Source organism: Chionomys nivalis, chromosome X, assembly GCF_950005125.1.
Source record: "Chionomys nivalis chromosome X, mChiNiv1.1, whole genome shotgun sequence".
NCBI lineage: Eukaryota > Metazoa > Chordata > Mammalia > Rodentia > Cricetidae > Chionomys > Chionomys nivalis.
In genome coordinates, this window is record NC_080112.1 from 134,281,507 (window position 1) to 134,303,108 (window position 21,602).

The 21,602-nt window shown below is 40.6% G+C and overlaps 1 protein-coding gene across 2 annotated transcripts in view; it reads left to right on the top strand.

Moving 5' to 3' along the window:
• Cdkl5 (cyclin dependent kinase like 5) overlaps positions 1-14,892 on the top strand; it is a 209,579-nt gene extending 194,687 nt beyond the window's left edge. Inside the window, exons 16-19 of one of the 2 annotated variants that reach the window (XM_057759435.1) lie at positions 6,370-6,469; positions 10,217-10,339; positions 11,540-11,659; positions 14,502-14,892. In XM_057759435.1, the coding sequence (XP_057615418.1) occupies positions 6,370-6,469; positions 10,217-10,339; positions 11,540-11,659; positions 14,502-14,888 (730 nt within the window). In that variant the 3' untranslated portion in view covers positions 14,889-14,892. The remainder of the gene's footprint in view (positions 1-6,369; positions 6,470-10,216; positions 10,340-11,539; positions 11,660-14,501) is intronic. The other variant, XM_057759436.1, reaches the window with a different exon arrangement.
• The last annotated feature ends 6,710 nt before the right edge of the window (positions 14,893-21,602 follow it).

Here is a 21,602-nt window from a genome sequence, read left to right on the forward strand (position 1 = left end):
GCCTAGGCCTGCCTGCTGGTGCCTCCGCCACCCGGAACTGTCTGTGCGCCGGTGCCTCCGCCGCCCAGGCCTGCCTGCCGGGCCTGCCTGTCGGTGCCTCCGCCACCCGGGCCTGCCTGCACGCCGGTGCCTCTGCTGCCCGGACTTGCCTGCGTGCTGGTGCCTCCGCCGCCCGGGCCTGCCTACGGTGGGGAGGTTTTTTATAACAACTTCTAATTCTTCGCGACTAACAGGTCTATTTAGATTGTTCACCTGGTCCTGGTTTAACTTTGGTATATGGTACTTATCTAAAAAAGTGTCCATTTCTATAACATTTTCCAATTTTGTGGCATACAGGTTTTTGTAGTAAGATCTAATGATTCTCTGAATTTCCTCTGAGTTTGTGGTTATGTCTCCCTTTTCTTTTCTGATTTTGTTAATTTGCGTATTCTCTCTCCGCCGTTTGATTAGTTTGGATAGGGGTTTATCAATCTTATTGATTTTCTCCATGAACCAGCTTTTTGTTTCATTGATTCTTTGGATTGTTTTCTGTGTTTCTATTTTGTTGATTTCAGCTCTCAATTTGATTATTTCCAGTCTTCTACTTCTCCTAGGTGAGTCTGCTTCTTTTTTTTTCTAAAGCTTTCAGGTGGGCTATTAATTCTCCAATGTGTGCTTTCTCCGTTTTCTTTAAGTGGGCACTTAATGCTATGAACTTTCCTCTTAGCACTGCTTTCATAGTGTCCCATAGGTTTGAGTATGTTGAGTCTTCGTTTTCATTGAATTCAAGAAAGACTTTAATTTCTTTCTTTATTTCTTCCTTGATCCAGGTGTGGTTCAGTAGTTGACTGTCCAGTTTCCATGAGTTCATAGGCTTTCTGGGAATAGCATTGTTGTTGAATTCTAACTTTAATCCATGGTGATCTGATAAGACACAGGTGGTTACCGATATTTTTTTGTAACTGTGTAAGTTTGCTTTGTTACCGAGTATGTGGTCTATTTTCGAGAAGGTTCCATGAGCTGCAGAGAAGAAGGTATATTCTTTCCTATTTGGGTGGAATGTTCTATAGATGTCTGTTAAGTCCATTTGATTCATTACCTCCCTTAATCCTCTTATTTCTCTGTTAGGTTTCTGTCTGATTGACCTGTCCATTGGTGAGAGAGGAGTGTTGAAATCTCCTACTATTAGTGTGTGTGGTTTGATGACTGCCTTGAGTTTTAGTAACGTTTCTTTTACATAAGTGGGTGCTTTTATATTAGGGGCATATATATTCAGGATTGAGATTTCATCCTGGTGAATTGTTCCTGTTATAAGTAAAAAATGTCCATCTCCATCTCTTTTGATTGATTTTAGTTTGAAGTCAACTTTCTTAGAAATTAATATGGCCACACCTGCTTGTTTCTTAGGTCCGTTTGCTTGATAAACCTTTTCCCAGCCCTTTACTCTGAGTAGATGTCTGTCTTTGTGGTTGAGGTGTGTTTCTTGTAAGCAGCAGAATGTTGGATCGTGTTTTCGTATCCAGTCTCTTAGCCTGTGCCTCTTTATAGGTGAGTTGAGTCCATTGATATTAAGTGATATTAATGACCAGTGGTTGTTAACTCCGGTCATTTTTCCTTTCTTTCTTTCTTTCCTTTGGTAGTAGAGTTTGTGTGTTTCCCTTCTTCAAGTTGTGCTGGTGAAGGGTCATTAGATGTCTGAGTTATTGTGGGCATTGTTGGACTCCTTGGTTTGTGATTTTCCTTCAATTACTTTCTGAAGGGCTGGATTTGTGGCTACGTATTGTTTAAATTTGTTTTTATCCTGGAAAATTTTGTTTTCTCCATTTATAGTGAACGAAAGCTTGGCTGGATATAGTAGTCTGGGCTTGCATCCATGGTCTCGTAGTTTCTGCAGTATATCTATCCAGGACCTTCTGGCTTTCATGGTTTCCATAGAGAAGTCAGGTGTAAGTCTGATAGGTTTACCTTTATAGGTAACTTGACCTTTTTCCTTTGCAGCTCTTAATATTCTTTCTTTATTCTGTATGTTTTGTGTTTTGATTATTATATGACGAGGAGATGTTTTTTTTTGATCCAGTCGATTTGGTGTTCTGTATGCTTCTTGGACCTTCAAAGGAATATCTTTCTTAAGGTTGGGAAAGTTTTCTTCTATAATTTTATTAAATATATTTTCTGGACCATTGAACTGTACTTCTTCTCCTTCTTCTATCCCTATTATTCTTAGGTTTGGTCTTTTTATTGTGTCCCAGATTTCCTGAATGTTTTGTGATGAGAATTTGTTGGTTATGCTGTTTTCTTTGATGAGAGTGTTTATTTTCTCTATGGTATCTTCAGTGTCTGAGATTCTTTCTTCTATCTCTTGTAATCTGTTGGTGGTACTTGTCTCTGTAGTTCCTGTTCGTTTATTCAAACTTTCCATCTCCATCCTTCCCTCGGTTTGTGTTTTCTTTATTACTTCCACTTCATTCTTCAAGTCTTGAACCGTTTCCCTTACCTGTTTGATTACTTTTTCTTGTTTCTCTTGGTTTTCTTGGGTATCTTTGAGATATTTATTCATTTCCTCTACCTTTTTGTTTGTAATCTCTAATTGGTTGTGGCAGTTTTTCACCTCCTGTTTAAGGTCCTCTATTATTTTCATAAAATTCACTTTTGAGTCGAATTCTTCTAATTCTTCTGGATTAGGGTGTAGACTTCTCATTTCGGGATTCCTGGATCCTGGTGATGTCACGTTGCCTTTCAAGTTGTTGGGGGAATTCTTGCATTGGCGCCTGCCCATCTCTTCCTTCAAATGGAGCCAGGAGAGGCCTGATGTCTTGGACCAGTCTTTGCTGTGACTAACTCTCTGGGTGTATCTCCTCAGTGTAGGGGCAGGAACCGTTTCCTTCCAGATGAACTCCTCAACACCAAAACATGGATGCGTGGTATTCCAATGACCCGCGTAAAGAAGGCCGAATGCAAGGGGTCGGGCGGGGTCGAGTAGAACACAGGCGACACTGCAGTACAAGCTGGAGGTGCCTGCGCTCCCTTTCGGGGGGGTTGCTGAGGCCTGCCCGCTAGGCAGGCACTCACTGCTCTGGTTGGGTAGCCTTAGTGTAGGGGCGTTTGTGCTCTCTACCGGGACCGTCCGCCCCAGGATATCACACACTCACCCGTCCCGATGAAACTTCTCGGCACCTACACAGGAACTCCTGGATGCCCCAATGAGCCAGGGACTAAGGGAAGTAGGGCGCAGGCAGAGCAGGTCCAGCAGATCACAGCAGAGACTGCAGCCCCAGCAGCAGGGGCCCACTTTCCCTGGCAGGGACCTTGAGGCCTGCCCTCTAGTCAGGGACTCACTGCTCTGGGTTGGTAGCCTTAGTGAAATGGCAGGAAACTGTTCCACAGCTAAGGACCTTGCAGACAAGGCAGCTTTCTTCTGTTTGTTGTGATGCAAATATACTCAGGCTCCAATCCTACCTTTTTTGTTTTGTTTTTCAATACAGGTTTCTCTGTAGCTTTGGAGCCTGTCCTGGAAGTAGCTCTTGTAGAGCATGTTGGCCTCGAACTCACAGAGATCCTCCTGCCTCTACCTCCCGAGTGCTGGGATTAAAGGCGGCACACGCCTTTAATCCAAGCTCAATCCTAGCTTTTGTCTTGGGTGATTTATTTCCTTTTTTCTTTTGACCCCCTAGAAGCTTTCCCTGCCTAGATTTCAGCCCTACCACCTGCTCTGCTTCAGCTTGAAATAATTAACTCATCATTCCTCCTGCCCCACCCAGACTGTAGTTTATCCAGTGCCTTAAAGACCCTGGGGAGGGTCTTCTATCCTTCCTCTGTTTCCCAGAACCAACTCTGGGTGCCAAAGTGCAAATTCTGAACTGTTTTCCTGCCCCCTTCCTCTTCTTATCCTCAACTTCTCCAGCCTCTCACTTGCATATTATTCTCTGCTTCCTCCTGGCTAGACTTTTGTCTCCCCAGGCAGAATTCTGCTTCCTCCTAAGAGTGGCATCTCCAGCCTTCTTTCCTGTTAGCACTAAAATTCTGCTCTAATGCCAGTTTGCCTTCCTGAGATTGCATTCATGAAGAGAGTATTTTCCCCAGCCATCCTACAACTGCATCTATAGAACCTGTAACTTTCCACCATCCCATCCACACCCATGCAACCACATCTAAACCTTCTGCCTTTCAAAATGATAAATGCCCTGTTCTGCATTCCCAAAGTAGTTAGTCTTGCTAGATTAAATCACAGAACTTGTGCTTCAGAACTTGGAATTTATTAAGTGGTGCTTACAGTCGCAAGTTCTAATGGATTTCAAGAACACCTGGGGTGCTGCTGAGTACCCAGACTCCAGGTGTGTGCCATCATGTCTGGTTTTTGTGGTTCTGGGGTCAAACGCAGGGCTTTGTGCATGCTAGGTGCACATGCACCAACTGAGCATTGTCAGCACCAATTGAGCTATATTCCCAACCCTAAATAGTCTGTGCTGTGTAACACTTTGTTGATGACCTATAGTATGTATTTGTTCTCAGAAATTAAAAAGACTTCCAATAATTTTATTAAATAGATAGAGCTTTTTAAGAGTTGGGGGGCTTTTTTTGAGAAGGGGGAATCTCGCTTTGTTACCCGCTGTTCTCAAGCACATGCGCTAAGGTAATCCTCCCACTTTAGTCCTAATTAGGAATACAAGCGTATGCCATGAGGCCGAGCCTATTTTTGTTCCCCAGCGCTTGCAATGGAAGCCAGGGCCTTGTGAATGGAGTACACATGCTCTTCCACTCAGCCACAGCCCCAGCCAAGATTGCTATCGTAATTTCTCCCTGCATTTTCAAAAGTGCATTTAGGGATTGGAGGGATGGCTCAGGAGTTAAGAACACTCATTGTTCCTGTAAAGGATCCAGGTTTAGTTCAAATGGTGTCTCACAACCATCCATAACCCCAGTTCCAAGGAACCTTATACCTTCTTCTCACCTCCATAGGCTCCAGGCACAGAAATAATACGCATACATACACACAGAATAAACACTCAAGCACGTAAAATAAATACATCTTTAAAAATTAAATAAATAATATTGAAAGTGCGTGTGAATAACCTATATTGTAATGTAGTTGGACTTACCTGATGTAGAAAGCTTAAAATCATTATATTTTTGCTTAATGTTGTAGTTTAAATATTCTTTCATGTCAGTGAATATTCTTTGAAGATGTGATTTATTTTTAATAGCTTCATTGTGCTTTCTGCCATGCAACCAGTAATGGTTAATTTAGAAGTTTTCTGGCTTACATATTTTAATAAAATAAGCTCATAGTTTCTTAGATATTAGAATCACTTCATCACTGTTAGGTATTCTGAAACCATGAATATAAATTAACTGTCACTTTTAAGAATTTTCCCACTCTTTTAGGGAATATTTAAATATGCTAGATTTTTTAAAAGAATAATACCAGTTGAATTGCTTTTTAAAGAGCATAAGCCAAAAGCCAGGATGTTCTCTGCGCCCCCCTCCCCCAAGCCACTGCCCCTCTTTCTCTCCTTTTTCTTTTTTCTCCCCTTTTGGGATTTTTTTTTTTTTTTGAAAAGTGAGTTTTTGTTTCAGGGTCAGTCTTGGCAGATAGCCTGGCTGGCCTTCAGCTCACTCTTTCTGTGTCAGTCTCCTGAGTGCTGGGGTTACAGGCATATGCCACTACACCTGCCTTCTTTCCTATTTTGAGTATCTTCTATTTTTATTAGAATACCTAGGTGTTATTTGTGGTATCAATCTTAACATCAACATTTTCAGGTAGAAGGGCTCCCCACCTCTGATATACTGTGTTAGAGCATTCATTGTGCCTACATTTTTTTTCCTTGAGTACTTTTTTTTATTTAGGTGTAATAGATTAAAGGTTTAATAAATAAATAGGAATTTTCCAGTTCAGGGCAAATTTTACTTCTGTTTATAATGTTTCTATAGCAGCATTGATTTTTTTATGTTTAGTAACTTGGCAAGCTACTAATAATAAACTTGTTGAGCTTGTTTTTGAAAGGTAAATAGAAAATTGAAGGTATTGAAAATGTTTCTGTTCTTTCCCTTGGAGGGTTACAGAAAAGGCATCCTCTAAGCCATGCATTTTACAGACTCTCTAATTCAGAGACTTCCAGCAGCAGGAAAATGGTCCCACAGTGCAGTTCCAGATCATTTGTAATAGTGCTCAAATTGCTAGTGTGATCAAGCCTGTGCCAAAGAACAGCCTTTCCCCATGCTGATTAGATTCAGTTCCTCCTGTGCATTTTAAAGGACCTTTACCTGTGGGCTCCATTTTTCATGGTTGATTGAATCTGGTATCACACATTTTCAGCCGTTATTATGTTTGTCACACATTGGCAAGAGAATGTGATTTAGAGATCTATATGATAAAAATGTCTTCTCATTTAGGAAAAGCCCTGAAAATATTAGTCATTCTGACCAGCTCAAAGAAAAGGAGAAGCAAGGTTTCTTCAGGTCAATGAAAAAGAAAAAGAAGAAATCTCAAACAGTAAGTACATGACTATTTTCCATATATGACATGGATTTCTGTATTTTTCTGTGGAGATATTGTACCCTCTACATGGAGCAATCCGACTTCATTTCTGAATGTGACTGTGTTATAGATACCTCTTTCGGAAGTCCTACACTACTGTCCTCTCCTAAAGCCTTTTCTAGATTCAGCAGAATCTCCAGGAGTAGGAAAACACTTAATTGGGATGAGAAAATGCTTCCAAAATTATGGAGACATGGGATTTGTTTTCTCTGGGAGCATAAAGATTTGTAAAAACCTAGGAAATGATTTTAGTTTACATTTAAATTGTGAAATTCACAAATAGCCATCATCCCTTATCCTTTCCCAGATCATGGACTATCTGGCCATAGAGATGCAATTTCAGGACTTGCTTTAGTAAGAGAAGGTGTTTCACTTCTGAGGGCCCTGGGAGACAGGCTGCACCTGAGATCCCGAGGAGCGTCTGAACAATGGGCCAGCTGTACTGCCCTGTACTCATCAGTGTTTGGGAGCACATGAGTGAAATTTCTAAGCTAGCTAGTGACAAGAAAAAGTGGGGGAGGAGGAAACAAGCCTCCATCCAGGAGAACAGTAGGAGCAGTTCACTCAAAAGAAGCCTGCTTCTCTTCATTTTATGGTACCCTCACAACTAAGTGACATTGAGTTAGCCATGTTCAATGATTTGGATTTGGGTCTTAGCTTTACTTCACACAAGATTTACTCTCATTCTGTTAAAGAAGAAAATTGCCTAATCAGAATGGCCTGTTCACATAGGCTTCATTGACTTTTGCCTATGAGTAAACTAAATGCTTCTGAGTCCCTTCAAGCCATCATCAAAATGAGAAGTGATAGCTTAGTGATAACTAACAACGTCTTCTTTACTTAATAGCAGGAAAGTATGTAACTCATAGTAAGGATGTTTGTCTCAGAGATGTTTGAAAGATGTTAAAAGTGGCTTTTTGTTTGAGACCTCTTAAAACCTAGGTCCTCTGGAAGAGCAGCCAAGTCCTCTTAAAAGCCAAGCCATCTGTCCATCCTAAATATTTTTAGGGCCCCTTAAAATCTAGACCTTTGTAAAGCATTTTTTCACTTGCTTATTAAATGTCAGTATTTTATTCGAAATAAATGACTTCAAGCCAGGAGCAGGCTTGGGGCATGGTATTGCAAGCCTTTAATCCTATAGCTCAGGAGGCATAAGCAGGCAGATGTCTTGAGAGTTTGTGACCAGCCTGGTCTGCATAGTGAGTTTCAGGGTAGCCAGAGCTGCATAGTAAAACCATTCAAACTGCCACCACCAACAGCAACAAAAGATTTCATTATGGAAAAAAAATGTGAAAAAAGAAAAATCATTCTTAATCTTGCCCAAATCTACCATAAATAATATGAGGATTTTAGTATTTTCCTATAGCTTTTTAGCCTGTGCATACAATTTTAGAGGAAAGGTGTGTGTGTGTGTGTGTATGTATGTGTGTTACCTCTTTGTTTTAATGGTTACATGGTATTTTTAAAATGTTCATGGGGGTGGAAAAGGGTACCTATGTCTCTTACTGAAATTTGCCTAGATTGAAATGTCAAATTAAAATGTCACTCAACTGCGTTTGTTGCTGAAACTGGATTAAGAAATGAATAAATAGACTTGACTTTGCTTCGGGATGCTTAAAATGTTTTAAGTGCTAAAAATTTAAACTGTCCATTGTCTATAGAACATATTATCTATCCTAAGTATTACCCTAAGACACTTCTTCCTGGCCACTGGTATAAATTTTGTGGGTTTTTGTCAACTGTATGCCTACAGTCCTGTGATGTGATTAAGCTGTAGAAAATAATGAGAGAAGAATTGAGGCTGTCTTGTATATAAATTTAGATTTTAATGCTTGTCTGCCTTAGACCAACATTAAACCGAAAGCCCTTGCTAAGCATAGTATATACATCTTGCCTAATTTGATTATTCAATATTGGTTCAAATTTTAAATATTTAAATAGTTAGATAAGTTAGAATAATAGAAAAATTAGTATTCTCTTGCATCCTCTCCACTTAAACTTTTTATTAAATATTTATACTAATTGCAGAATAGCTTTCCAGAGATCATAATGCCTTAAATTTTCCAAACAAAAATATTTTTATATTTCTCCATTTTAATTAAGAAAAAATGTAAGGGCTTTGGATTCTAGAGTCAAATTTTCAAAGAGCAGTACACACAGAGTGCCAGACCTCAGGCACCGAGGCCTGGCATTGAATTCTCTCTGTTTCCTTCGAATGAACATTCAAATGTAACTAAAGGGAACTTGTTTTTACTTTCTAACGTTTAGTAAAAAGAAAACTAAGTAGAGCAAATCAAAATATTGAAGGCATTGAAGCTTTTGCATAAGATTCTAAGAAATTGAAATCTGATACCAGACGAACATGGTATTCTATGTTCATCCTAAATTTAGATGTAGCCTAAATCTAGTTTACTAGTGTAGGCGCTGAGCCAGGCAAGTGGTGACCCGTCCAAAGTCACACAGTGAGTTGTAAGGACTAAAACTGGGGTCCCCTGTGAACAGCCTCTGAGAGCTCCCTGCTGGCCTTCTTAGCAATCCAAGTTAACTCCTAGGCAGGGTTTCTGTTATTAAAGCCGGAAAACTCAGATATTTACACAAATGCCTTCATACACACACCAATGAAAAGACAATCCTACTGCATCTCTATATATTTTTGTTCTCTGACCATCAAGGCAGCAAAAAGAGAAAAAAGAGGTGCCAAAAATAATTCTGTGTTGTAAAGGTGCCTCCTTTGACTCAAGGAAGTCTGGAAACTGCCTTGGGGAATCTGGCTTCGGTTGTATAGCCATATATCCAGGGAGTTACATAAACCGTCAGAGCATATGGTGCTTTGGCCAACTTGGTAATTTGTATCTTCTTTAGTATCTCAACTTGAAATGATACTTCAATTTAAAGATTGAACTTTTAAAGGAATTTTGTGTGTGCGCATGATATGGGGGAGGAAGGTGCAGAGGAGCTACAGTATACAGAGGTCAGAAGACAATTTTGTAGAGTTGGTTCTCTCCTTTGACCTTTTTGTGGGTTCTGGGAATCAAACTCAGGTTGCCAAGGGCCCCACTAATCCTCCTTACCAGCCCTGAAGATTAAACTGTTGTTACTTTCTTGAAAACCAGAATTCAGAATTGTGCCAGGTGTTTTAAATGAGGTATATATTTCTAACAGTGTAGAAATAGGGCTAATTAACCTTAGTATCCCACACAGTGGCAATCCTCTTCCAAATGATATTTAGTCAAGATAATTGACTAAGAAATTCAAAGTGACTTAAAATATATATTCTTTTGTAATAAACAAGCCATATGGTAGAATCTTTTAGTTACTGAAGTCCTAACAATTAGGAAATGACTGAAGTTCATCAGTAATTCATTACACACAATTCTTCATAATAATTTTTGATAATAAATACATTCTTAAGTAAACATAATGTAAGCAGATGCCTAAAGGTCTCTAGGCATTCCTGGGCTATTGTTCATAATGATGCTATAGGCTCTGAAATATTTTGTACTTGCCTAAACTTACATGATTGTTTCCAGTCGAAAAGTAACAGATAATCTGTCTAGATGCCTAGCTCAGACCGTCTTTCCATGAGCGTTACTATTTAATCATTTGAGCGCTACCAAGGCCTAGTAGTTTCAATTAAAGCACCTATTTATTTTACCTATTTTTTTCTTTTTGCAATTAGCTCATTTGTATCTTATATTACAGACAGACTCCACCAACGGGGAGAATCCAAGCATCAAGAAATCCCTCTTTCCTCTTTTTAATTCAAAGAATCACTTAAAGCATAGTTCTTCTTTGAAAAAGCTTCCTGTAGTCACTCCACCCATGGTACCCGTTTTTACGTATCGTAGCCCTGAAACGCCTCCAGTAAACTTGTTTTACTGATGACAACAGCATGTCTTCTTTCCATATTCTCTTTGTGCTAGTTAAGTGCCTGAGCCAGTTCCATAAATTCACTGGGATATATGAATGTATATAATACATATATATGTATATATTATAAGTATATTTAGTCTGGGTTTTCTGCATCCGTTAAAGATGTTGAAGCATTAAGCCTACTAAACAAACTAGTAAGGCTGGTTTGGATGCATTGATTAGCCAGTTGTTAGCAGACAGCATTCATGAAGTCATTTAATTCCTGTAAAGAATCTGATTAACATTTACAGTCAACAAATGTCTTTGCCCTTGGCTCACCACATGGACTTTGTTACCATTTGGTTGGCAGTTTGTCTCTTTGAAACCAAGTCTGAACTGACCAAATTGATTGAGCTAGCAGGTTCCATGAAAAAAGCAGCTTGTACTAGCTGATGACTCGCTCTTTCTTTATCTGCCTCTAGCTTTTGCTGGTCACTAGGCGTAGAGCCATGGCTTTTGCTTGGTATTTGGCACATCAAATACCTTTGTCCATCAAACTCATTGAATAGAACAATTGCACTCATTTGAAATTTGTGGCATAAATTTCTAGCAGTTCCTAAGTGTCCAAGGCCAGACCCAGATTTACTGGGCAGTTTGGGACTATGATTCAAACCCTACCTCCCCTCTTCTCTCCCCTCGAAAGCCCCCCCTAGACTTCTTTGGCAACATCAAATACAGAGTTTGCATCATATTCCCAGCATGAAATTTTTTTATTGAACTGGTTCATAACCTAACTGCAGTATGGGATGAGGATCCAACAGCAGTTCCTGGTCCAGTCCACTTTAACTGCTCTCTCTTACAGCTACTGAAACTAACAGCATGGGAATGCTTTAAGGGTTAAGGTTTTAACCAGGCTGCATGACATCTGCCAATTTTTCCTAATGCAGGGAAAATTATTAAGAAGGCAGCAGGATTTAACTAGCACCACTTGCATCATGAACATTTGGAGAGTTTTGGTTTACTTACTGGGTCCTTTTGATTTTTTCCCCCTTCTTTTGAATTTTGGTTTAGTTTAATTTACTTTTCAGTTTGGGTCACCTCTTGGGTGTGGTTGTATATCTTGATTGGGGTTATTGTGATGCTTGCTGCATCTTTCTTCATCTTTCCCTCTAGGTACCCAACACTGATGGTCCCGATCTTCTGACTCTACAGAAAGCCATTCATTCTTCTAGCACTGCAGGCAGCAGACCAAAGGAGTGGCGCCCTGAGAAGCTGGCAGATCTGCAGACCCAGGTGAGTCTGGCTCACCAATTTTCAGGCGACAGTGTGTCCTGGGATGGAAGAGCAATGAAGAAAAAATTTGAGCCTCCCCCAAATAGACCCTAACGAGTAGCCTTAATGGGTTTTGGAGGTCAGGATGAATCTGCCGTTGATTCTTTCCCCCACTGGAACAGAGCTAGCCCCCACTGTCTTTCATCTAACATGGAGGGCAGTGGGGCAATGTGGAGAGATGAAAAAGAAATAGTTATTGCCCACAATCAGGCCGCATCTCGGGAGAGAAAGATTCATAAAGATCTTGTAAAAAGTACAGCATGCCATGAACTATTAAGGAAGATAAACCAAGGTTGTGAGAGGATTAAGGTTACCTTAAAGATGCTAGCATGTAAATTGGGCCATGAAAACCAGGCACTAGAAGCTTTCTTAAAAGAACATTTTAACTTCTGAAATCCAAACTGGTTTTTATAAAGAGTCAAATTCTTATATTAGGAATTACATATTATACAGTAACACGGGGTTATAGTTCCTTGCCGTAATGGAGAACTTGAATTTTTTTTTTCTCAGGTACCATCTGTTTTAAACAGTTACACTAATTGGAAATGTTTCAGTATTGGATCTCTTCAATTCACTATAATAGACATAGTGACCAAGTCTAGCATGTTTAGTTAACCAAATTGTTTGGGATTTAGAAGCAATGGCTCTTTTTATAGGCTTTGTGTTTTATTCTTTTGTTCTTAGGAAAACATTTTACCAGTTAAATGCAATTTGACCTGCATTTTTCTGTGTCTCCCAAACTGTCCTGAACTAACAAAACCTCCTGGCTTTATGTCTTACCTACAAGATTATAGATCTGACTTGTTTTACTATAATCTGTTACTCGGAGCTATAAACAAGAGTTCTCCAAAACTGCCATTCTCTTTGCCTGGCCATATATATTCTGTACCTAGAGCATAATCTATTCTGGGAGGTAAGGGAGCATAGAGAATCAAATATCCTAATTTTTTTTTGATTATTCAAACTAGGAACACAAAGATCTGAGGGTATGATGCTAAGGAGCCCTTTTCTGGTAACTTCACATCTCCAGCTGATGCTGAATTATTATGATTGCTTGCTAATTTTATAAAATTCACTAGGAAAGACTCGTTTCAAAAAAAAAAAGTAGTCAGAATTGTGCCACCCAGTAGTCTCATCGCTTGGGAGTTGGAAACAGGAGTGTGAGCAGTTTGAGACTGTCCTGGGCTATGTACTATAGTGTGGTGTTTACTCTTTGGGCTTTTTGGAGGACCCACCACCCAGCTCCCAAATCAATCAGTCACACACAGAGGCTTATTCTTATTCTGCATTATGAATGCCTGGCCTTAGCTTGCCTTGTTACCTGCCAGCTTTTCTTAACTTATATTATCCCACCTATCTTTGGCTTCAGAGCTTTGGTCTTTCTCTATTCCTGTCTACCTTTTCTTTCCCTCTTACTCCTTATCTGGCTGTGTAGCTGGGTGGCTAGGTGACCGACTAACTCCTGAAGTGCTCCTCCTTCTCTCTTGTTCCCAGATCTCTTTTCTCCAAATCTCTCCTCAGATTTATCCTCTCCACCTGCCAGCCCCACCTGTTTCTCCTGCCTCACTATTGGCCGTTCAGCGCTTTATTAGACCATCAGGTGTTTTAGACAGGCACAGTAACTTCACAGAGTTAAACAAATGCAACAAAAACAAAAGTAACACACCTCAAAATAACATTTCCCAACAATGTACAAAGATCCAGGCCAGCCTGGGCTACATAAAGGCTAGGAGCAGAGAGGATCAAGAGTTGGAGTCCAAGACCTGGCCTTCTGCTTTCACGGCAGTCTCCGTCCAGAGCACTGTACCCTGTGGAGCCTCTGGCCAACAGCCCTTCTGCGCGCAGGAAGTCCACTAAGCAGTCCTTCTGTGAGCAACTGAGATAAATGCTTTGTATTTTTAGTGCCCAAATTGTGGCCATTCCCACCTCAAAGATATGTAAATGAAAAAGTAAAGTACAGTAGATTGAGTGCATGAAGATTCAGTATCAAAAGAAAGCGAACATTAAACAAATAAGAAGTGCTATACACTTTTGAACTTGCTTCATGGCTACCTAAAGCAATACATTTTCCCAGATTCTTTTGCAGCTAAATATGGTTACATGCCCAAGTTCTATTGAGTTGTAGTAATTACTTTTCCCATTGCTTTGACAAAATACTTTCCCAGGTTGAAGGTACAATCCATCACAGTGGGGAAGGCATGGCAGCAGGTCACATTGTATCCACAGACAGGAAAAGGTCATGAGTACCAGTGTATTCTTTCTCCTTTTATTCAGTCCAGGACACCAGTCAGTGGGATAGTGCTGCCCACATTCAGGGTGGACCTTCCCACCTCAATTCAATCTCTTTGGAAACAGCCTCACAAACACGTCCAGAGGTGGATTTCCACAGGGATTCTAAATCCATTTAGTTGACAATTAAGATTAATCCTAAAACTGGTGAGATATAAATGGAAGACTTATTTGGGAAGTCTTCTGAAAAAGGAGAGAGGCACGCCTCTATCTCTTGTTGCTTCTATCTGGGTAAGGACAGGATGTAGCCAGATCAAAGGAGCCCTGACTTTCAGGCGCTACCTTTGAGTAGCTCTAGTTATTTTCTCTAGATTTCTAGGCCTTCATTTAAAAGGCAGTGACTAAAATCTTGTTTCAGGAAACCCAGAGACCAGATAAAGCTGGACTCGCCCCTCCAGCCATATCTTCTCCCTTCCTTCCTCTGTTTAGTTATCTTGCACCTGAATTCCACGTCCTCTCAGCTCCCTTGTCTACTCCAAATTAAATCTTGTGCGCACCTTAATCTTTCTTTCAGAGCCAACCACTCAAATCCCTTCGCAAGCTGTTGCATCTCTCGTCATCGACCAATCACCCGGCTTCTTCAGATCCTCGTTTCCAGCCCTTAACAGCTCAACAAACCAAAAATTCCTTCTCAGAAATTCGGATTCACCCCCTGAGCCAGGCCTCTGGTGGGAGCAGCAACATCCGGCAGGAGCCTACACCAAAGGGCAGGCCAGCCCTTCAGCTGCCAGGTCAGATGGATCCTGGATGGCACGTGTCCTCTGTGACCAGGAGTGCCACAGAGGGACCTTCCTATTCTGAACAGCTGGGTGCCAAGGGTGGGCCAAACGGGCACCCTTATAACAGAACAAATCGCTCACGAATGCCAAATCTGAATGATTTAAAAGAGACAGCCTTGTAATTTATGCTGGGATGGGGGCGGGGGTGGGGGGGAGACATGCCAGTTGGGAGGGGAGGGTGCAGGGTGGGCTGGGAAATGGGCTGGGCTAGGGTAGTAAGCCAGTATTTTCAGCTTTATGAAGGTGTGTGCAATATTGTGTGTGAGGGGGGCCACCTGGCTCCTCTCAGCCACAAATGCTAGTCAGGGATCTTAGAGCCACGGGAGTTCCTTAGGGATCACCACTCCCCACAGGTCTTGTGTGAGAATGGATAGAGTGTGCCATTAAGGAAGAAGAAATTCTTGCCAGTTTCTCCCCGTTACATTCCAGCTTTAGTGCAATCTCTGTTGAACTTGGGGAAGCCAGGGTATGTCCTGGCTGTTTGAGGGATAGAAAATTCATGTTGACCGATGCCCTTACCACATATTTTTTTCTGACTAGACTAAATGTGGAGTTTATTGTAATCTAGGAGTATCCCTTTGAAGGGTTAGCAGATGAACTGTATGTCTTAAATTGTTTTTTAAGCTTCCATATTTGATAGGATTTGTAACATTTATTTATAATTAATATTGTACTGTTGTAATCATACCTTTTATGTTATAATGTAAAGTTATTTTGAGCTGTTTGGAACATTGTGAAGCACTGGGACAGCTACAGTAGTTTCTATAAAAACTAAACAGTAACATTTATATATTGCATCAGGAGTATTTTATTCTATATATAAATATATACGGTAAATAACTGTCTGTTTTATAAATATATTCATTTAAAGAAAGTATCATTATGACACTATCTGCCATATTTTTATACATTTGTGATATGAACTGAGCGTTATACTTATAATAAAGGGAGTTGAATTGTGGCTACATGTGACTGTAACAGAATGAGCCTTGCTCAACTTTTTGGCCCGAGCAGTAGCCTCTAGACATGATCCTTGGTAGCAGACGAATGCAGCATCTCTCTGTAGACCCACAGGAGAAGAACATTGGATAAGCCAGCAAGGATCCCAGCAGGCTTCACTTCTGTGTTTAGACTCGTGGCTCTCATTTGTGTCCAGGGACATTAACTTGCACACGAGAGGATAGGCAGAAGTGGTGCTCATGGGTCTTTGCAGAGAACGCGCTCTTCCACTTAGCATTAGTGTTAGAGTGTAGACCAAAGATTTGCCAGTGAACATTCCTTGTTGTGAGGTTGTAAGAGGCAGCTGTCTGCGGATCGGATCTTGCAAACCAGCTCTATGCTCCTGAATGCTGTCCGCCCTCCTGGAGATTGTTGCCTCCAGGTGGGATATGAGCTACGTGTATGGCATTTCTTCTTCTAAATGCTTTGTTGTTGTTGTTGTTGTTGTTGCTCTTCTAATATATTTAAAAGGCTCCTGAAGCAATTCCAGATGTAGAGAAAATTACTACATTCTTTTTTTCCTTCCTGGGACTGTTTATAACAAGGTCATCATGTACACCTGTATATACATACACCCCATCCATCAGAACAGGACCTATCCTTCCCTCATTTGATCTCTTTCAACTCCCGAGTTAGTATAAAGTATCATCAAGGCCTGGGGCCAGTGTTATACCCACCTGTCTCTGGACCATCTTTGACAGAAATCAAGACCTCAACACCGTCATCTATCAATAGTCATAGAGTTTTGAAAGTAGTCTCTTAGCAATAAGACTTTTAGAGATCACTCCCATCCCTCAAAGAGGTAACTTTTCAGTATTTACTACTTGTTCCAGAATTCTGAGAGTGTCAGTCCCCAAATAAAGTCAGCTGTCACTGAAATATGCTGAGTTACTGTTAACCCTTCCCTGAGATTTTGAGAATCATAGCACTAGTGATTATGACGATTATAAAGGTTTAGATTCTTTGAAACTTAAATTGTGTGCATATTTCATATTTATATAAATACTATAATGTGTATTGATTATATAAAGAGGTCATTTTAAGGTGCTTCTACTTAATTTTGATAAGTATAATAGGCACTAAAATGAAACTCAACTGGGTACTATCATGGAAACAATTTGATTCAATTTGCATGCTCTTGAGTTCTTTTCCTATCTCGTTTCTGTTGCCAGTTCAGTACTGTCTGGGTAGCTCTGTGGTTTTTCCCAGGCAACTCTTTGGTTATCCAAGTGAGGCAGACCCTCAGCAGTTTTTGCCTGGATATAGTGACACTACAAAGGTGTATATTTAACTCTTCTTTTTCATACTAAATCCCTAGTACCTTGTAACCCCCCTTCCTCCTGCAAAACAGAAACTACATTTTGTTTGCTCTGGAAAGACTTCTCACTGTGCTGTGTGCTTAGGAACGGTGAGGTCCCATTGCCATGCTGTGGCATTAGTGGTTCGTCATCACCAAGGGGCTGGTTTCCCATGTTGTCATCTTTACTAACACTGGGATCTCAGATGTTTGTAGAACATTTATATTCATGATGGTTCTTCAAAGAAGGGCTAGAATAATTGCCTTCTACCTAGAGCAAACTAATCCTAACTGATGAAGTCAATACTTATTTTTCCTACATTCCCAGATTTGAGCCAGAAAATAGCTACGTTTTCAACTAGTGTTTCTGAGCTAGCTCTTTTATCCTCTTCTTAGCTCTTGTCTGTTCTGACTTTTCCTTGCCCCTCATGAAGCTGTAAGTGAATCTACAATCCCTTTCATTCTCTTTCTGCTCCCAGATGGGGGTGGTAACGTTTCCTCTCGGATCTAATAGGACCTCTGTTAGCTTTTAACTGTCACTTCCCCCTCTGGTAGGTCGTTCATTGACCTCAAAAAGATACCATTTGTGGCAGGAAGGAGTTAACTGAAAGTCACAAACCCCCACGTTTTCTTTAGAAGGGGGAATTGATGACATCCATGTTCTCTTCTCTGCCCTGACATCCTAAAGGACACAAAGGTTGAACTGGAGGCTTATGGAGTACTTTGTGTTGGGAAACTACTGCTGATCTCCTTTTGAAAAGAACCTTGGCTCCACTGGTTTTCTATTCTCCTCTTCTCTATCACCCTCTTTTTCTTCTCTGAAGCTCTAAGTAAACTTTAACTGATCTTTGTTTGGTCTTGACCAAAGTTTAGGACTCTCCAGAGCCCCAGACCAGAAGGGAGTGCCCCATGCCAAGAGGCTCAAGTGAGCTGCCTGTCCAGCAGCCCTTCTCAGCCAAGGGCACTTTTGTCCCCCAGGGCACAATTGACAATGTCTGGAGGCATTTGGTTGTCTTGGGCTGCTACCAACATCTAGTGAGTAGAGGCCTAGGCCGTTTCTAGACATCCTCAAGGGTGTTCCAGCCCATATCTAGTGCCAGCGTTTACAAGTCCTGCCCGAGACCACTCCAGGCCAACTACTCCAGAACTTGCCTCTGGCCCTGGGTTTTCCAGGCTATGTAACTGCAGGAGTGAACTCCTCAGCATCGTATTCTCTTTAAGAATCCTCTACCACTGTTCTCAAATTCTTGCAATCCTATTGTTTGTTTCCATTGTCTTGGACCTGCTAAAAGGTGCATACTTTGGGAGGAAACCAGAGTTACTTTATATATGTTTGAGAACTTAAATTCTAGGTTAGCAGCCTTAGGAAATCTTTCTTAGCCATGAGGCTTATATTTAGAAGCAAGCAACAGCCTGGCAGATTGGCATGATTTTTACCAACTGCTCAAAGGCATCATGGCTTTCAGCTGTGTCTGCCGAAAGAAAATGTCTTTGTTATTTATTCAAGTCATTTAATAGATCTTTACAAATATTAGCATATGGCAGACTGATTAGAAGCAAAACTCTTTATTGGTGGTTGTGATGTGGCTATTCTAGAAGTATTGTGCTATATGCTTTGGTTAAATCTGTTTTTAAAACATGCTTTTAAGACTCACCATATGCAGTTGTATAATTTAATTCTAAGCAGACCTATGCTGGTCAGTCTCTAGTCATGCTGTGTATTATAAAAGTATGTTGTGGTTGTAGACTTAGCCAGTTTAGCATGTTCCTAATCAGAAAATTAGTGGACTCCACTAGGAAATGCTATCCCATTTTCCCTTCCCAGTACCTCTTAGTTGATATCATAGTATCCTCACTTAAACTAGTCTTTAGAGTAAATAAGGAAAAAAGCCATTTATTTTCTTCTAGCCATGTATTGAGAATAACTCATATGTGTATAATTTTTTTCAAAGGCCAGAGGATTACTTTTCCAGTGTATAGAAGGCATTGTCCATTCTGTTCACCTAGGTCTTGGTGGTGACAGAACTTTTGGCAAGGACAACAAATAACTCATTAGAAGTCACTGCTGGGACTTAGCAAAACTGCGTCTCTTTTATGCTCAGAAACCTATGTTCTGAGCGCCATTGCTTTTGCATCTAGAAGTTCATTACCTACCGCATTAGAGTGGGCTACTGAACTCCCCTATATGGGTAAGAAGATCCAGAGATGCCTGTTTCTATGAACTGGGGCAGTGATATGGTTAACTAATCCAAGTCAGAAAGAAGTAGGGTATTTCCTTGCCTTCTTCAGTTCATCACTAATAAAGTTCATTGCAGTTCATTTATGGTTTGAGAAATAACAGTTCTGATTTCTTTAAAAGGAACTGCAAAAAAGACAGTACAAATGTCGCTAATCCCTGGGACCAGAGTCTTAGGAGAAGGTCCCTACCAAATTATGAAAGGGCAGATTACCAGAAAATAAAAATCAAACAAACGAAAAATCCAAACTTGTAAGTGGTTGTGGTTTCCCCCTTTGCTTCTTGAACAGCTGAAATCTAGACTATCTTGAGGTCTGGTTCAACTGATTAAAAAAAAACTTGGAAACCATGAATGAGGAGCCATGCAAGAAAATGAAGCCCCTTATCTGTTTGTATACACCTGAAGGGAAAAGCCAGGTGGCTAGGAAACTCTGGGCCTATTGCCCATGCAATTTTTTTAATTGAATGTACTATACAAGATGGTAGACTTTGTGCACACCAGTTGCTTACATAAATAATCGTTGCCCACAGTGCTTCGTTAATTCATCAGCATTTGGTCTGGTCCCTACTCCACCTTTCTCCTCTCTGGGCATGACCCACCTTTCTTTCTATTTACTGTAGGCTGTTAAATATGATCTTGACCTGCCTTGTATTTTCATTCAACTGTTCACTCCCACATTTAAGGGAGAGTTGTCTCTTGTTTTGCCAGAAAAAAATAAAATTGTCCTAGTCTGTAAGCTGGATTTATGGGGCCAGCAGAACAGGCAGAGTGAAACAGCTTTCACTTCCAAGGCCCTTCGTTTCTCACAAGGGTAAGCTCTCTCCACCCCCTTCGATCCTCGGTCCAATTGATCCTCCTTGGGAATCTGAAATCAGTCTCCGTGTTGTATGCAGATTAGTAGTTGCCTTGTTTGCTGCTCTTCCCAGGCAGAGTATCAGGGAGAAAGAGGCCTTATCTGTCCCTCCTCCGTGTCCCCTCCTGTTTGGCAGACCCGCTGAGAATCCCTCAGGATTTCCTTTCCCAGAAGGCTGCTGTGAGTCATTTCAGGCATAGACAAGCTGCTCCTAGTGCTGTGCTTCAGGTCTCATCCGAAGAAACCCAGGAATCGAAATGCTAGATGCCTTGACTTTTGTCCCTGTTTGGGGATTAAAGTGTTTCTTGCCAGAATCATCAAAAGCTCTGGTTTAAATTCAGTGGAGTTTCATGAGAAAGACGATGCTTTTCCTTCTGGAGAATGTGTATTCTCCATACTGGCTTTGAGTTTCCAAAAGTGGAAAGTAAAGCTCGCAGAAAATCCATGTTCCCTAGGGGTGATCAGTGGGTTCTAGTCACCGGTCTCTCTCCCTCTCCTTGTTTACTCTGGTCAATGATGGGGTGGCCTCGGGGAGGAGCGGCCATGTGGCCGTAGGAAGAAGTCAATTCTTACTGTAAACTTGCATTGATGAACAGAGACAATTAAGCCAAACAAAATAGTTAACCCAGAGTTCAATCTCCAAGAATTGCTTTGTGCCATTCTGAATTCAGGTAGTTATTCTGTATATACTTAGACAATTATCAGAACTTCTTCAATCTTTACTAAGTTTGAAGGGGGTAATCTGGGAAGGCACAGGACAGGGTGACATTGAAACCCCTGTTCATTCTTAAAAACAAAAATAGGGATAAGCCAGAGGGATATGCCATCCAATGTGTGGTAGATAATCAGTGGACATTCTTAATTGCACAGACTTTATAAACCATTATATAAAGTGTATTCCATACTTTTTACTGTGGCAAGGGTGTGATGTGGTTGTTAATCTTTTTAATTTTTAAATCCAAACTGAATTTAAAGTGTTGAATACTTAAAATTCCTCACAAGCTAATTATGAACCATTTGTAAAGTGTTTCTATAACTCTTTGTATCATGTGTTGGTACATCTTATCAAGTTTTTTCTGGCATGTATTCCATTCTAAACTTGTGTAAAATTTCTATTGTTGCTGTACATATTCTACAAATATCTACTCCGTGGTAACCTTCATTAACAGCATGAAATGGTTAATTTTTACTGAGCACAATGTATTTTTGAATGGATCTTCCCACATGTCTTTAATAAAATGCAGATTTTGCACTGACTCATGTGACTGCCAGGCTTTCCCAATCTTGAGCACTGTGGTCCTTCTTGCCTTTGAACACTCGAGCAGCTCCATTTTAATTCTTTCTTTGTAAGCAAGAATGTGTTCGAATTCAAATGAGGCGAATGGGCCTTTGAAGTTGTAATCAGTTTAAAGGAGAGAAATTAATGTAAAGCAAAGCAAAGCAAATCCTG